Consider the following 17,501-nt stretch of genomic DNA (forward strand, 5'->3'; position numbering starts at 1 on the left):
ATCTCTTCTCACAGAAGAAAGAATACAGTTGTCAAGGGCAAGTGGCCATTTTTACAATGTGACAAGAGTGCAGGAACATGAGAAACACACATACATATATGTGTATGCGTGTAGACATAATGTATACAGATGAATTCGGTTTACTTTTATTTCTCCATAAATGGTGCTCTGGTAACAAGTGAAGTTTGGCTTATGCTGGATTCTTGCATTGTGTGCTGCAAATAATATCAGCTGTATTCATTATGTACACACACACACGCGCACATATTTCATATATCTATAGCTGTATCTATTTATCTATTTATATATAATTGTGTGTATGATCGTAAATATATGTGTGTGTGTGTGTATATATATATATATATATATATATATATATATATATATATATATATATATATATATATATGTATATATATATGTATGTATATATATATAATGCATACAGTTGAATTTAGTTTACTTTGTCTCCATAAATGATGCTCATGCCTCTGCTCTCAAAACAGCTACCTACTCCTCTGATAAAAAAAACTCCACCTCGGAGGAGGAGTAACGGCTGAAGTTTGGCTTATGTTGGATTCTTCACTTTGGTTCTTTCCCTGTTTCTGTCCGACTGTCTGTACTTCGGATAACTCTTCTGTTGTCTCTCATGGCTTCTACAGCTCGGGCGATATTACTTGTGTTCCATGCCCTTCTATTGCCCCCTCTCACCGTTTTTGCCGATGGCTTACCCGAGGTTCAAGGACTGCCGGTATCTAAGGGCCGCCTGGAGCCCTGCGATGTGCTGTTTGACAGCGGTGTGGAGGCGTACCATCGCGGGGACTGGACCGCAGTGATCCTTCACATGGAACGGGCTCTTCGCAACCACAAAGCTCTTCGTCGGGCCCGGGTGCATTGTCGGATAAGCTGTGCTGATAATACGGTCTTTTTCTTCCCAAACGGTACCGCTAAGCCTGGAGAGGAAAAGCCGGCGCTCCCTACCCCCCCGGGCAAGGAGACTCCCGTCCACCATGAAAGTGGAACTTCAGGAACTGGCCTTTCTGTTTCTGTACGTGATTTACTTTTCTTCCAGCAGTTGCTACGCCGTGCTGATTGTCTCCGTACCTGCGAGAGAGAGCAGTTTGGATGTCCCTCGACTCTATTCCATGTGAGCCAGGAAGTGGAGAATGAGTTTCAGAAACGCATCCCTTACAACTACCTTCAGATGGCTTACTTTAAGGTAAGCGGCAGACAGTGGCTTGGGACTTGTCACCACTGGTGGTGTGTGCATTTGTGTCTGATAGATTAGATTTAAAAGGACTGGTAACTAGGGCTGCGATTGCAATTTATGCCCAAACAGTTGTGTGGTTAGCGAGTTCGTAAAGTACGGCTTACAACTTTACCCAACTACCGCTTTTTGTAAGATTCAGGTTGCGTTGCCACCTTTTCAAATGCCCAAAGTGGGACAATTGTGGTACAAACGTCAGGCCAAAACATACCCATGACCAGTACAAAGGACAGAAATTCACTTTTTGGCTAAATAAAAGCTTATTCTTGCAGCATTTTAGTTGTTTATTCTGTTTCTGATAAGATTTAGGTGTTTCGGATACAGAATAACTGTTTTATGCAACTATTACATAAAATATAGGAAAACAATTTGCCCTAAAATCTGAGGACATTGGCCATTTTTACATTTTTTTGCAGGACACAACTGCTCAAAGAGGGACTGTCCCTCGCAAAGTGGGACAGGTGGTAACCCTAGAATGATTCAGAGACAGCATATTTTTATAACCCTGGTAAAACTATTTATTTTCTCTTAAGTGTGACCTTTCTAAGAGGTTCATGCGACTATTATGCGCTAGTTCTGTTGCCTTTAAATCTTGCTTCTACAAAGTTACGTTTAAGGGGGACAGGTAAAATCACTGAAGCAAGGTCAGGGGGTCCTAGAAGATGAGGGACAGCTGAGCCGTATGACATGTTTTATAAAATCGTTAAGCAGGGTAAATAAGATAAAATGGACTGTTTACACGAGAGACACTGGACGACTGCCACACGGGTGAAAAGGAGCCATGTGTAATCTCAGAGAGTAGTGTGCTTCTTGCTGTTTGATTTGCTGTGGGGGATTCGGCAGTGCCACGTCGGTCGGTCTCGGGCGGTCTTACACTGGAGTTTCATCTGTTCTTACTGTGCTGCATGGGATTGGTGAGGGGGTCTGAAAGGCACATTGTTAATTTTAAGTAAGTCTGAAAACAGAAACAATCCGAATTAATATAATAAAGAAAAGAGAAACAGCGCTCATGTTTAAATATGAATGTGCAGTGCAGCAACTTTTACGAGTTAAATGAACTTGTTTGTTTTGCTGTTTAAGTAGAGAGAAAAAGCACAACCACTTTACGAGGAAGAACAGTCCCTCTTTGGGCAGTTGTGTCCTGGCAAAAAATTGTAAAAATGGCAAATGTCCTGAGATTTTAGGACAAAATTATTTCCTATATTTTGTGTAATAGTTGCATAAAACAGTTATTCTCTATCTAAAATACCTACATGTTATAAGAAACAGAATAAGCAACTAAAATGCTACAAGAATAAGCTTTTATTTAAGAAAAAAAGTTAAGTTCTAACCTTTGTACTGACCGTGGGTATGTGTTGGCCTGTAAAATCTGATGTTTGCACCAAAAATGTCCCACTTTGGCCATTTGAAAAGGTGGTAACCCTAGCAGTGGATGAAGACAGACGTGTACTCACATATTGTTATTGAAAATTAATGATATGCTGACCATCGTTGTCGTAATTATCTCTGTATGTCACATTCCAAGTGTTCAGCTGACAAGAAGAGTCGGCACTCATTTTGGGATCTTTGTAATTTTCCTCATCTTCTGTGCTGTGTGGAAAATGGTTTAAAGAAATGGTATTGCAAAACATATATATATTTATGGTTTTCTGATTGCTTTAGTTGTGATGGGTTGAAGCCCATTTACAACTGTAGTTGGAGATAAAAGTTTATAGAGGGTATACATTATTAATTATCTTATGCATTTTGAATGAATGAGAACAGTTCAAGGTATGTATATAAATTCAGGTATGTTCAGCATTCCACAGTTTTGATACAAGTGTATACTGTATTCTTAAATGCATATAAGGAAATAAGGAATTGTTCTTGTTTATGTGTACCAATAGCATGCCATATAAAAGTACGACAGTGTGTTATTATGCAGTGAACACAGTGGAATAACTTTTCATTGACTGTTCTAGAGACCTTTAATGAGGGAATGCTACGGAAATACTTTAGTTTGAATTCTGAAAAAAAATCACTTACATGGGTGCCTAAGGGCCAAATAGTACAGCTGAAGTAGTGCAATCATGTACACTGATACTGGTGAACTATACAAATATACAGAGCAAGTGATGTTATGCAGTGGGGTCTGAAGAAGTAAGGAGTTTGCAGATGAAAACATAACCGATTCAGTAGTCACCGGGAAAGTGTTGTGGTATTCATGTGACCTTATGAGTCCAGTAGCATGCATGTAACATGTTCACACTGATGCACATTTACTTACACAACATTGTAACACTAGGAGCAAAGCTGATAGCTGAAGTAAGGCTACATAGCAAAATCGCTATTTTTTTCTTATTATAAATGGGAAGGAAATTGATGTATAGAACAGACAGAGGGGGAAGAACAAGCAGATGACCACACAAAGGAACAGGGGGAAAGAAAGAATGTTTTAATGTTTGTTTTATATGTTTTTCTAGGGGGAGGCATATGCCCGTTTATATATTTTCAAGAAGACAGAAGAGGAAGGTGGCATGGGAAGGTATGGGTGGGAAAGCGGTTATATGGATAACAGAAGGGGCAGATGTACAAACGCAAGTGACAGGAAAGACCAAGATAGGAGGTGGTGAAACAAATGTAGAGAAGAATGCAAAGGAGAGACACAGACAGTCTGACAGATGAGGGTCAATTGGTGATGGAGAGGATGGGATTACACACCAGGGAGGGAAATGAAATACAAGGATGGGGAACACCATGTTAAGAGATAGGCAAATGTGATGGCTGAATGCCACCTTGCACAGTGCTGCACCCAACCTGAGGTCAGGCATCTCTGTCACTATCCTAATGTGGCGGGGCCCAGCCAATGTTGGCCCATTACTTAGGGCCGAGTAACTGTACAACTCTGCCAGGGGTACAAGGACACACTTCAGGCTACCAATACAGGTGTTCAGCCACTGGTCCACCATGGCCATCAACAGGCCTTCCAGCTTCTGCTGGGTGAAATACTGGGATCCCCAGTGATGCCCTTGATAGGGAGCCTAAACTCCCCCAGGAGCAGACTACCAGAGGGCTAAATAGCCTACATTACCACACAGAGAAGTGGGCTTGAAGACTGCTGGGTACCTGGCAGGTGATGACAAGGCAGGTGCATGGTACAGAGGCTGCTGCCACACTACATACTGTTGTGGCCAGTATTGCACCACAATGTTCTACATTAGTACATGCACCACAAGGGGCAAGATTAAATGCCATCTACCCAGTCCACAGTTTTAGACTGGTGCACAGCCCATGAATTGTAAACATTGTGATCATAAGGGGCAGTGAACATAGGCTGAATAATCCCCTGAACATTTGTTGCATTGCCCAGTGGAGTTTGCCAGTAGGTGGAAGACAACAGCTTACCAAATGATGTACTGCACGGCATGGAGACTGTGTGGTATACATATTACCACAGAATTGCAAAAAGAATATGTCTGGGTCAATGTAACTTAGTGGTAATAATGTAACATGACATATGGCAGCATGTTATGTGCATGCCTGTGGTATGCCTGGTGTAACTGGCACAGAAAGATGTAGTGGAAAGAAAGGCTGGTATAAGAATAAGGCATGGCAGACTGGCCATGGCTGTGTGTAAGAATAATGGATGGCAGAGTGGAGAGATATGAATGTAGCCCTAAATGATGCTAGCCTATCCGATCCAAAGTGAGATGACAGTACTGGGTGTTGTGGTGGAGCACCCACTGTTAGCCCAGTCTGCATCAGCATGTTACTGGTTGTAGCCACTGGTAGTAGGATAAACAGCACCCTGCAATGACAAGGTATGTGACACTCAAAGCAAAGCAAAACTGTAAACACTTGTTAAAATAATTAGCAGCAGCTGAGACGTGGACAGTGAAGTTGGTGCCTAATAGGTATGCAGCTATAACATCAGTTCCATATATGTACTCTGATGACTGGACAGTCATGCTAGACTCCACTGGCTTACCAGATAGTTTTCCTTCTATCTCACTGTATGATAAAAAACAGGAAAAAAAATAAATGTGTCCATGAATTCCAAGAACTGCATATAGCTAAATAAGAATGCTTAGCTTTTTATAAGCAGCCACCATTCACTACTAATTACTGTACAGATCTGGCTTTCTAGGTCTAACATCCTCTTCCCAGTGGTTAACACAGTCACACTGTTGCCTATTTAGGCTGCTATAATAATGCTGGCAGTGCTTATCAGAGCAGGTTTTGCTTATGACATTGCTTACTACAGTGGCAAGCCAGTGACAGGCATCTACCTTGTATTGGAGGACATCAAAAGAATCCCCAACAGGCTCTTCAGTGGTGCTGATGTAGGACATAGGGAAATATTCTACTTTCCTGCACTATGTGGGAGCCCTTCTAGACATAGATTGTTTAGGAACATTGACCAGGTCACAGGTTGTTATAAAGAGGAAAATGGTAGCAGATTCATGTTAATGCACATTGTGGGAATCATGTGATGAACAACAACAGTCAGTATGGCAGTGCAGCATAGCCCAATGTCACCACATAGTTGTATCTCAGCAGCACTGCTGCTGAGATGGCAGACATGCTGTAGACATAAGGTATTGGCTGTGTACATGCCATGCCCATGTTGATGTCCATGGATATGTCAGAATCATGAAGCAGACTAAGCCTGCAGCTCTGTGGAAGCCACGGCTCTACCCACACATGCACAGACTGCTTCTCAGTTTTCAGTGTATGTGCATCGGTAGGTATTATCTGCATTGCCCAGCCTAGAGATGGTACACATTGCACTAAATCTGTGATGCTAAGACTGTTACCCTAAATTGCTTCATTAACATAACTGCCTTGCTACAAGCCCTGAAATATCACAATATAAACAGCCATCAGCATTACAGCGCACATCATGCTATTGAATATTTTTAGGAACAGAGTAGATCACAAAGATAATATTCATATGGGTCTACATTGAAAAGAAGCTTTCTACATATGCTGTGTTAAGGGTACACAGGCCAGTGGCAGGTGAAGAGAATGACTGGATAACTGTAAGAATCTTTTATTGTAGCTTTTTTTCCACAAGTTCTTGCCGACAGGGGTATGGGGAGCTCAGGGATGGTTGGTATAGATGACTAAGTTATACAGCTACATTGGTTTACAGACTACAGAAATGTAGAATTTTTGTTCTGGTAAGGATGCACAGGCCATTTATAGTTAAAGAGATTCCTGTACGTTTTTTTTACTTTAGGGGGTTGCTCCACAGAAATCTGCGGACAAGGGAATGGAGAGGGTTGCACCAGTGAAACAGAGAAGACAGGGCATAGGTGCAGACAGCAGTAGACCATGAAGAGCATGACTATGGGGTTGTTTGAAGCGGATTCTGTCCTTTGGTAAGCAGCTCAGATGGAGAGGATTATGTTGCATTGTATAAAGTGTGCATCTGTGGATCATATGTGTGGCTAAGAGTGGACAGGGTGGGGTGAGGAAGGCATGTGGATAACCAATAGAGAATGGGGTGAATATATGGGAGCACAATGGCTGTGCTTTCTTAGAAACAGGTAAGCATAGACTGGTTACAGGGTGCTTGTCAAAGCACAGTTTGTCCCCATGCTGCCCTACCAGGCAATTATGAGAAAGTGTCCTGTGATAATGCAGTATGGCAGGTATGGTACCTTATAGAGGTGCAGCTGCCACATGGATACATTACAGTACAGATGGTGCTGCATACATTTTCTGCCCACTTACTGACCATAGATGTATGTCCAGATTTACAGGTAGATACATGGCCCCTAAAGAGTAAAAGCACCTTGAGGAGTTCTTCCAGAAATAAACTATTGTAGGCCCTTCATGTAGTCCATGGAAAGAATCATGGATCTGATAAAAAATGACATAGGGAACTGACAGACACTGGACCCTACCCAGTACAGTTTTGATAAAGGCAGATCATGCCTTCTTAACTTGGTTGAATTCTTTGAGAATTTCAATAAGTCTACGGATGAGGGCAGAACAGTGCACACTGCCTACCCTGACCTGGCCGAGTTGTTTGACACAGTAACGTATTTGAGTATTGTAGATAAATGTACAAAATTAGGCATAAATCCACGTCACCCAATGTATAGCCAGCTGGATCACTGATAGGACACAGGAAGGTAGGATGGGGAAATCCACCTCCATAAAAAGGCCACTCTCTAAGGGAGTCACACAGGGTCGGTGCTGGAGCCTTTTCTTTTTGGCATCTGTTTCTCGGAAGTTAAGGCAAATGTCAGGGGCCTGTGGCTGACCAGGTATGTAGATGACTGCAGAATTCAGACCCAGTCACAGTACAGCTACTGCCCTTATACGGTTCACAGATATAATAAATTACACTAGAAATTCAGGTCTGTTAACCAGAGCCCTATTTCTGGAGCTATCCAAGGCATTCAACACAGTCAGTCATCAGATTCTTCCAACTAAACTCTCTTCTATTGACTTTCACTCTCCTCACTTAAGTGGTTTCTTAGTTACCTCACTAACAGGTCCCAAGGAGGGAAATGACAAGATAATATCTCCCCTTTATATATCCATCGGAGTCCCATATGGTTTCATCTTAGGACCACTACTATTTAACTTATTTATCAATGGCCTAAACGCAGCAGCTGAAGAGGCTACCATGTACAATATGCCAATGACTCCAGTCTAATATTTGCTGCCAGGACACTGCCCATGCTCCCAACACACACCCAGAAATCCTTCTCCTCCATAGAAGCTTTACTTGACAACTCACGACTACCTGAATCCAAAAAAAATTAAACTGCTACTTTTCCTCTCAAATCTCTTTCCTCCCAGAATAGAACTGGTATCCCACATCAAACTATTATCTGTGATTATAGATGAACACCTGCAATTTGATTTCCACCTTCAGCAAGCCATAAAGAAGACACACCTAAAGCTAGGCTGCCTCTGTAGAGTAAAGTGTTAGTTGCGTAACAGGTAGCACACTAACCTTTGCTGCAGAAGTCTGTGGGTTCTATTCCCTCACCAGGTAGATGGCTTACTGATACTGAGTGAGCTGTCCTTCGGATGAGATGTTAAATAAAGGCCTCACCTGCCTGAGGTTGTGTTAGCTCAGGTGGATGTAAAAGATCCCATAGCACCTATTTAAAAGAGTAGGAGAAGTTCCCTGATGCCCTGCCAAAATTTCACTTAGTAGTATAAATACCACCTTGGGTCTCCCCTAAATTGAGGCTACAAGCCTAGTGGGTTTACCCAATCAGCAAAAGAGTAAATAAAAAAAATACCTTACTAACTGTGCTAGACAAAACATATCCGCTTATTTTCTACTCCTCACACTATTATATGCCTCTCCTATCTAAACCAGTCACAATTCCTCTCTAGCAGCAAAACTAGAACGATGCTACAGTAAAGTAGCCAAATTCATAACTAACCAACACTTTAGATCACATCACTGGTGCTCTCTAAAACAACTAAACTGGCTCTACCTACTAACTTCCTGCTGCATTTTAATTAATTAAAACTTCAAACTACTTCATAGCCCTGAAGAATTACCATTTTTTCCCCCATCATTCAACCTTACATTACTAACAGACCTCTATGATCCACTGACAAATCATTACTGTCCATAACTAAACCTAGCAACAATGCAGATCACTCCCTGTATTCACATTGCATTGTTAATAGCTGAAATACCATCCCACTCCACTTAAGAACATTCTGCAACCTGAAGGACTTTAAATGCCAACTGAAGCAACACCTGCTAGATAAGCGGTACTCCCCTTGGTTAAACTGATAGCTATATTAGTTCATGGCATAACTCGTCTGCTGCACCAAACCTAATTTACGGCTAACAGGACTATACCTCTTATATCATCTCATCTTCTTCATCTTCCTTGTGCTTCCTCCCGTCCTTCCTTTCTTTGGGCTGCTCTGACACTTTATCTCATCTTCCTATGTCCTAGACTTTGAACAAGTCTTTATAGTAACAAATATTCTTGCGTAAAACCTGACAATCTGTGCATAGTGATGATATTGCTTTGCATATATTGTCCTGTATTTAAAAAAAATATATTCATATTCAACTCATGTAACTGTTATTTTTTATATAAATAGCTTGTAAATGTTGTAACTTATGTCAAGGAGGACTGAATAATGGAACTGTTGTTCATGAATGAAACTGACTTTAAATGATGAAACAATGAAAATGGTGTCCATGATGTCTGTATAACAGAGCTTTTCTTTCAGGGCCTCCACTGAGAAAGGACACTGCTCAGTCAGACTTTCCAGATAAATAAAGGCCAATAAATAAGTAAAATACATATATGTGGTTATTGAATCCTGGAAAGATGGTGATTCCTGGAAATTACCACATGACAATACACTCGTAAAAGTAGACTCAGTGGTGAGGATCTGGGAGAGCATGCTGGCAGTAACCTGACATTCAACCACTGCGTGTCTACTGTGGTGAGAAAGTTATGCTATGCTGCACAACTTATAAGTAATGGCATGGCATCCAGATCCAAGGAGGTCATTGTTCTACTGCACTTGGCTCTCATCCAACTAGTTATTGAGTACAATGCATCCTTCAGCATGTATCTGACCAGGCACTTGAAAAGCTTGAGAGACCAGAGGTTCCTCACAAAAAGAATATAAGAAGTAAGCAACAAGTCCTGCAATGACTGTCTAAAAACCCTCTCCATGTACTCAGTCTCCTATAGATGGCTACAGGACAAATGTATTCTCTGATCCCACACTGATGGATTTGTTGCATATCTACAAGACAAATCAGAAATGCCTGTTCTAAGGACATAAACCTTGTCTGCAACTTAAGCAGTTCATGTTGGAGGGACAGGTATGTGTTCCTGATGTGGAACAGGCTTTGCCATGCATGTGAAGTAAAGGTCATCCCTATATTCAAATGTACTTGGACCAATGGATGGGAAATCACAAATTTACTCTTGGTTTGACACTGATAGCCCTAATAGACAATGGCAGCCTGTGAATGCTTGATGTGTACACTCCTATATTGTAAGTTGTACAATTCCTTGGGATATTGATACATCAGCAATATCTTGGTAAACTTAGGGTAAGCTTCGCTAGGCTTAAATATCTCTTGGGCCAATAGCCTAGTAACTGTGTATAAACATATAAAGCTGGATGGTGGATACTGAGCACAAACAAGAGTTACCAGGTGAGTGGGTGGCAGATGTTAATGCAGTCAGTGGCTACAGCAAACCAACACATTAGATCTGTAGTCACTGATACGATTCTGTATGCTTTCAACAAGGCCAATGCAGTTGCACAGGAGAGGATGGCCATGAGTGTGGGATCTGCTGTCTTAAACCATCCTTAGTGCCATAGAGGAATTCCCATTTTCCCTCTCTGAGGAGAGTGAAAGGACACTACCTGGCAGAGGCCTAGATGCAGGAGCAGAAATTGATGCATCATCCCATGGATCTGTTAGGGTTGCACATACTGGCATTTCCTGATGTCAGTAATACATTTTGGTGGCATATGGCAATTCTGTGAGCTTGGGGGTGCTTAACACTCCGTTACCTCCTCTACAGGCAGATCTGGGATGCAGGCACAAAGGCATACCACATAAAGTATGTTTATTTCTTCCTTTGCATAGTTCTTATATGATTGTCACATTAATTACACACAGCTGTTTATCTGTCTTTTTTTACAAGTGCTACAATTATGGGGTCTTCTGTCAATGAACAGATCTTACCTGATGTCATTGGACACTGAGGAAAATGGCAGTCTTACACTAGTACATTGTGAGAACACAGTGCCACTGTTGTCAACATGGACTGTGGAGGGCACAATACCAGACACATCCACTGACTTAGCTCTGTTGCTTGTGAGTCATGTTCTTTCTCCGGAGCCCATTATAGTACAGGTCATGTCCAGCACTCCTACTTGGGGAGCATCATTGTCTCCTGCCCATGAACCAGCAATGTTCAGTTGCACCTCTAAAGAGTGTAAGGACAAGGTTTAGGAAGAGTGGGCCAGTGGCTGTCAACATCATGCCTCCCACTCATTGCCCGAACTGGGTGTTACAGTAAGCATTGCATATTAGTTATATAGAAGTGTTATCCAGGCACAGGTAGAAAGGTGTATTACACACCCTGTGTGATGACGTACATGAGGGATTTGCTCAACTGTTTGGCATGTTGGACAAGCACGGGGGTGAACTTTCAGTACCTCAGCAGGACTGTCTGCCTCTACATGCCAGGGCCTCTGTTCCTGTGTCCATTGCTCATCCGTCTCTACTGTTGGTGTACTCCGCAGGACAGGTAGGTCAAGATCATGTACCACTACCTCTTCCACACCGCCCACCAACTGAATGTTTAGTGTGACACAGTATAGTTACCTGCACAGATGCAACTTATGTAGTATTCAGGCATGTGGCGTAGTCAGGGGTCACAATCTCAAATCATTTGACTTTGTCCTTGCCAGCAGGTATTGTTCCCAGTGCCAGTCCTTGGTGGAGATGCATCTGTGGCTGGTGGCATTCAAGACCTGCTGCACAGATGCAATTTAATGTAGTAGAAAGGCATGTGGTATGGTCAGGTGGTCACAGTCTCATGGATCGACTTTGTCCTTTCCACCAGGTGGTGTTCTCAGAGCCACTCCTTGGTGGTGGTGCATCTGTGGTTGGGGGCATTCACAATTTGTGTGGTTTCCACCTGGGAACCTATAACACCTGTTACAACCACAGTTACACCAAATGCAACCACATATGCAGGAACTGTGCCACCAGAATACATACTGAGCAAGTATCCACTAAATCTGGATTCCTACTTCCCTCAGGAAACAGCACTCCATCCCTGTAAAGTATACCCTATTCCCCTAATATCCTGCCCATGTTACACATTTCCTTCCACATCTTTAGTCCCCTTCCACCATTGTACTCTTTGATAAACCCTATCACTGTGCACTTCTCCACTTGTGCATATCATGAAAACTGTCCCCTGTCTTCACTGCTGTGTTTTAGGTACAGGTGATGTCAGGTTCGTATAATGGCCATTGAATGCACTGTACAGCATAGCATGGCTACAGTATTACATGCATTAGTTTTACTCTATATTGTATATGTTCTAGCACATAATTATTGACCAGGTGCTGCTTCTTTGCCAGTGCTACAGTGTACTATGCATACCTCTGCCTTTTATGGTCTTTTCCCCTAGAAGTAGTTCTGCTGGTGGATTGTGCCTACCTCTGCCTCTTATGGTCTTTCCCTGTAACCGGTTCCTCTAACCGCTCCTCAACTGGTGCCGTTCTTGCTATTGGCTCTGGTATGTGTGGTCCATCAATGGTGAGCCCATACTGTAGATGTTAATGCACCATCATGTTGTGCAGAATTGCACAGAGAGTAAATATCATATTGCAGGTCTTGCGGCATGCTGCAGTGCACCACCGGTGGACTCTAGGTGACAGAAGTGGGCTTTTATCACTTAGAACACATGCTTGATGATGTTGCGTGTCTGTGATAGTGCATTTTTAAATTGCATCTAACCCCTGTTGTACGGTTTGTGTATTAGTGTCATCAGCAATAATTTCAGGGCATATCCAGAATGATAAACTTCATCAGAATACAAAACAACCATAATCCAATGCATTTAAATAGACAAATAATTAACAAACAATTACTCAATTAAAATCAATCAAACAATTTGGTTTTTTGCAATTTCCTATATTTTAAAAGCATTTGATGTTAATATATTTTGATGCTGTAAAGATGCTCTCTGATCTAGTATTTAAACAGCGGGTAGTCATGCCAACAGCCATAGTAGGACACAGAACACTGAACTGATGTAAACCCCCCCCTTTTTTGCAATCAGCATAACTACTTACTACTTTAAAAGGTGGTTGTTGTCTAAAGTCCTTCTAATCTCTTCATTAAGTACTTCCTCACTAGTAAATACTAGTTTTGTGAGAATCACATGTCACATTCCCATCACAGAGAGGCATTTCCTGGTGATTTGATTTTTTGGGTCCATTTTTTTTGAGCCATCTCATCAGTCAGAGATTCCTTCCTGGCACTTTCTGAGTAAGTTTGGTATTTATTTACAGGAACCGCTTTTTTTTAGTGACATCATTTTTTCATTTTTGATGTTTTTCTTTTTTCTTTATCCCATTTCCCCATTTGGAAGATGCAGTTTTTTTACAGACATTAACTCTATTTTTGATTATGTAAAATTACTTAGAGAAATGTTGGCACACAGTGAATTTCTTAGATGTATCATTATATTGGGATGCTGGCGATGAGCGTTTACATAGTAAGATTCACATGAGAGACATTCACTAATGGGTATGCCACTCACACCACCCAACAGACATGTCATCAGAAACCTCGAACGAGGCAGTTTATATACGATAGCGGGGGATGACATCCAAAAGGATGAATTGATTGAATTTTAACACTTTTTTTTTCTTTTTTTTTACACAGGGGGTGATTCTCACAAAAACTACTAGTATTTACTAGTGAGGAAGTACTAGAACGTGACAGTATTTTTAAACCTATTTTATTTTTCTAGTTCTTCTAACAACAGTGGACAGAATCAGAAGAAGTGGAGTGGTTATAACATTGATGCTTTGTGTTCTTTAGACACTAGTTCTGACAGACAGACAGATTGACATGACTTGTGTTGACAACTGGAAAATTAAATTGATAGAAGAGATTAAAAGGAGAAGGACTGAAGGTCCTAAATTTGTGTGGGAACCGGCATGACTACCCGTTGTTTAAATACTAGAATCAGAGCATCTTCTTTACATCATCAAAAATGATGAGAAAACACAGCCCCCTGTAACTACACACTAAAACAGAACAGATATATTTTTTTGTTCAATTTTTAAATTATTATTGCTGATGATCTCGAGCTGGAGATTTTAAAAATTTTGAGCGAAAGAACAAAACTAATGAATGAATGAAACTACTAAAACTAGTTTAAATTAAACTATACTTAATAATAACATCAAATGCTTTTTTTAAAATATAGAAATTGCAAGTGAATAAAGGGATGAACAAAGATTTTTTTTTAGTATGTATATTTTTTTAAAAATAAAATTATTGATTTTTTTTTTGTTGATGTTTTGTTTATTAATTTTTATTATTTATTGTTAATTATTTTTTGATTTTTTTGTATTCGATTATAGTTTTTTTGGTTCGTATTAAACTTTTAGTTCTTGCATATCCAGAATGGCCTATAAGATTTCCCTGTTGGAAGTTACCCCAGCACAAATTACTGTTAGAGGTTGGATGTGTGCCACATGTCAGAATCATGGGAATTGCCTGGATGGAGCATAGGTACACTTTATATAATACTGTCTGCATTGCACGCCACCAATTAATTGATGAAGTGTAAACCCTTCCAGTTGGTATATGGTATCCATGTAGACCAATTTAGGCCTTGGTGGTGATGTAAGTGCAGTCAGTGGTTCACAGATCTTTAGGAAAATGGACTATTTTGTAGAAATCCTGAACACTGTTCTTTATCTCATCTGTGGTCATTGGGAGCCACATATACTCCTCCAAATGCTTCAGCATAACATCAAGGAACTGGTGTAGTATTTTTATGGCAGATGCCTGTGATATGCCCACCATATCCCCTGATTGTCACTGGAATGTCCCTGTAACAAGGATAGTCAGTGATACACGTACCTTAGTCTCCACAGGGATCAGTATTTTACTCAAGTGCAGGAATTCCATGTGAGGACTGCACATGTCAGCAAGCTCCCATATGGTGTCTCTGTCTACACCATAGCTTTCAGCTATGTGTCTGCCTTTTTTAATTTCTCCATATCTTTTGGGTTTCTGATATCATAATGGGAATGGACCCCATTCATAAGTCAAAGTATGATTAAAGTTCATGAAATTAGTATTGTATCAATCTTTGATGTCAGCCAGAAGTGCTCTTTGCTGCAGCCGCAATGTGGCCAGTAATGACTCTTTCTGCAATTTGTATGGAATTACGTGTATCAGTAACATATCTAAATATGATTATAGATTCTTTTTTGTAAGACCCATTGCTCCTACTACTGTTGGAACTGTCTGGGTATCTTTCTTCCACATCTTCAGCATACAGTCCTTCTACCATTAGTATGTCACAACAAGCAACAAGGTGTGCAACTGTTTCCAGTTCTGTTTTACAAAACCCATATTTGTCTGTTTCTCCCACATGTTCAGTGGACTTAATGTGTATGTAGACCACTATCTTGGGGTGCCAATATTAACCTTTCATCTCTTGGTTTGAATTCACCTCTCTTTAACCATTCCGGTGTTTGATCCTGATCAACACGAGGTTCTTCCAGACATTTTCTTTACTTGCAACTATATTTATGCATTTTCCACATTTCTTGCCTTCTAATCTGATCCTACACCTTATATTCTTTCTTTTGTTTTTTGGCACATTCAGTTGCTGCCTGATTTTTGTCTACTTCTGGTTTAATTTCCATTCCCACTTGATGCCAATATGCTTCTGCTATACTAAGCAGGGAAGTCATCTTAGATTTATTCTCCTCATGTTTCAAAACTTTCATTATGTTTGGCTCTTGTGAGGTCAGCAGATTTCTGTCATTTTTAATTTCTCCAAGTCTTTTGGGTTTCTAATACTGATCTAATTATTCCTCCTCTCCCCTTTTGATTAACACCTCTCTCCATTCTATCTCTCTGTACCCACTCCAACTGTGCAACCCCACCACTCTATTTACTACCACTCCATTCTACTATGTTTTCTCTAACTAGCCTATAATGCCTCAAACTTCCACAATGATAGCATGTACTACCATCATCCCCCTGCTCAAACTCTTTCTACCCACCAACCCACACTTAAACCTTACAGCTGCATCTGCCCACAACTATACAATTCTTCCAATGCCCTCCTTTACACTTTCAAACATATTCAATCCTCAAACCCTCAGCTTCCTACTTTCAGGGTCCATCTGGCTATCACTAAACTGAAAAACCTACTGTTACAATCCCTTACACATATTAAACTACAGGCTGACATCCATCCCAACCCAGGCCTTATCTATGACTTACCTCCAACCCAACTTTACCTCCCTAACACTCATATAAATTCTTCTAACCAAGCCCTCTCTGGATCTGAAGCATTTACCTATATCTTATCTACTTCAAACTTTAATCTACTTATAACCAATTTCAATCTCAGAAGCCTGGTAAATAAAATTACTAACTTTCATGCTACCCTGGCCACCTACTGTCCTGACATAGTTGTTATTACAGAAACCTGGTTAAAACCCCACATCAAAGACTCTGAAATTACATGCAGCAGTTATAATATTATTTTTTAAGCTAGACTAAGCAAAAGAGGTGGTGGAGTAGCAATGATGTTTAAAGACACCTAAAACTAAAAAAACTAAACTGTTCACCACCAGTTTGTAGTAATTGGTTGTTTTGGACCATTTCTAGCTCTTTTGAAGTTCCCTGTTTAAAATCCGCCTCTGCGCGTTTTTTTTCTGGCTATACTACTCAGCAACAGCTCCTCGTGGTCCTGCAGAGTGATCCTAGCAGCAGAGAACTGAGAAAAGCGACTACTTTCCTGATTTAAGTATTTTTTGCTGTTTTTTACCTGAAATACCTTCTCTTGCTTACCTTGAACAAGCTTAAACTGTTTTTTAACTGTTTGTTGCATTATATATTATCTGCACTTAAAGTTTCATTTAGTCGAAAATTGTTTGTTTGTTTGTTAATTTAACTGTTGAGGCTGCCCACTAAAGTGTGCTAGCCTGTGTAACTGATTTATTACTGTTTCCTGCATTTCTGTGTGCTTTCTATCTCAAAAACAAAAAAAACAAAAAAAATATCCTTGTTTCCCCACCTCACCTCGACTAGTTTAGACCAGTATACAGGCGTTGCTGTATTCTGGGCTGTGGTGTAGTTCCTGTGGTGTCCATTGCCTTACTTGGATAGAAGGAAGTTTCTTTGCTCAACAGTGGGAGTGGGGAGCCTTGAGCAGCCTATCTGTCCCTGAAGGAGTGACCTCAGCACAAGAGCTTGTAGTAATTGGTTGTTTTGGACCATTTCTAGCTCTTTTGAAGTTCCCTGTTTAAAATCCGCGTTTGCACGGCTTTGCACGGTTATGCACATAGCGCAACGCGGTTAAACTTTTTCTGGCTCCGCCAAGTGTGCTCTTCAAATTTTCCCTTAAGAAAGCTCTACTCTTATAATAATCTAGTCTAATCACTTTATTATAAGCCTAGCACGTGTTCTCAAAACCTCTCTTCTAAGTAAGCACTCGCC

General features: G+C 40.7%; 1 protein-coding gene across 1 annotated transcript in view; it reads left to right on the plus strand.

Annotated features, from left to right (window-relative positions):
• The first annotated feature begins 545 nt into the window (after positions 1 to 545).
• P3H1 (prolyl 3-hydroxylase 1) overlaps positions 546 to 17,501 on the plus strand; it is a 798,122-nt gene continuing 781,166 nt past the window's right edge. Inside the window, exon 1 of the mRNA XM_044061892.1 lies at positions 546 to 1,219. Within this exon, the coding sequence (XP_043917827.1) occupies positions 650 to 1,219 (570 nt within the window). The 5' untranslated portion in view covers positions 546 to 649. The remainder of the gene's footprint in view (positions 1,220 to 17,501) is intronic.

This window comes from Protopterus annectens, chromosome 2.part0 (assembly GCF_019279795.1).
Source record: "Protopterus annectens isolate FY-2018-M chromosome 2.part0, PAN1.0, whole genome shotgun sequence".
Lineage (NCBI taxonomy): Eukaryota > Metazoa > Chordata > Ceratodontiformes > Protopteridae > Protopterus > Protopterus annectens.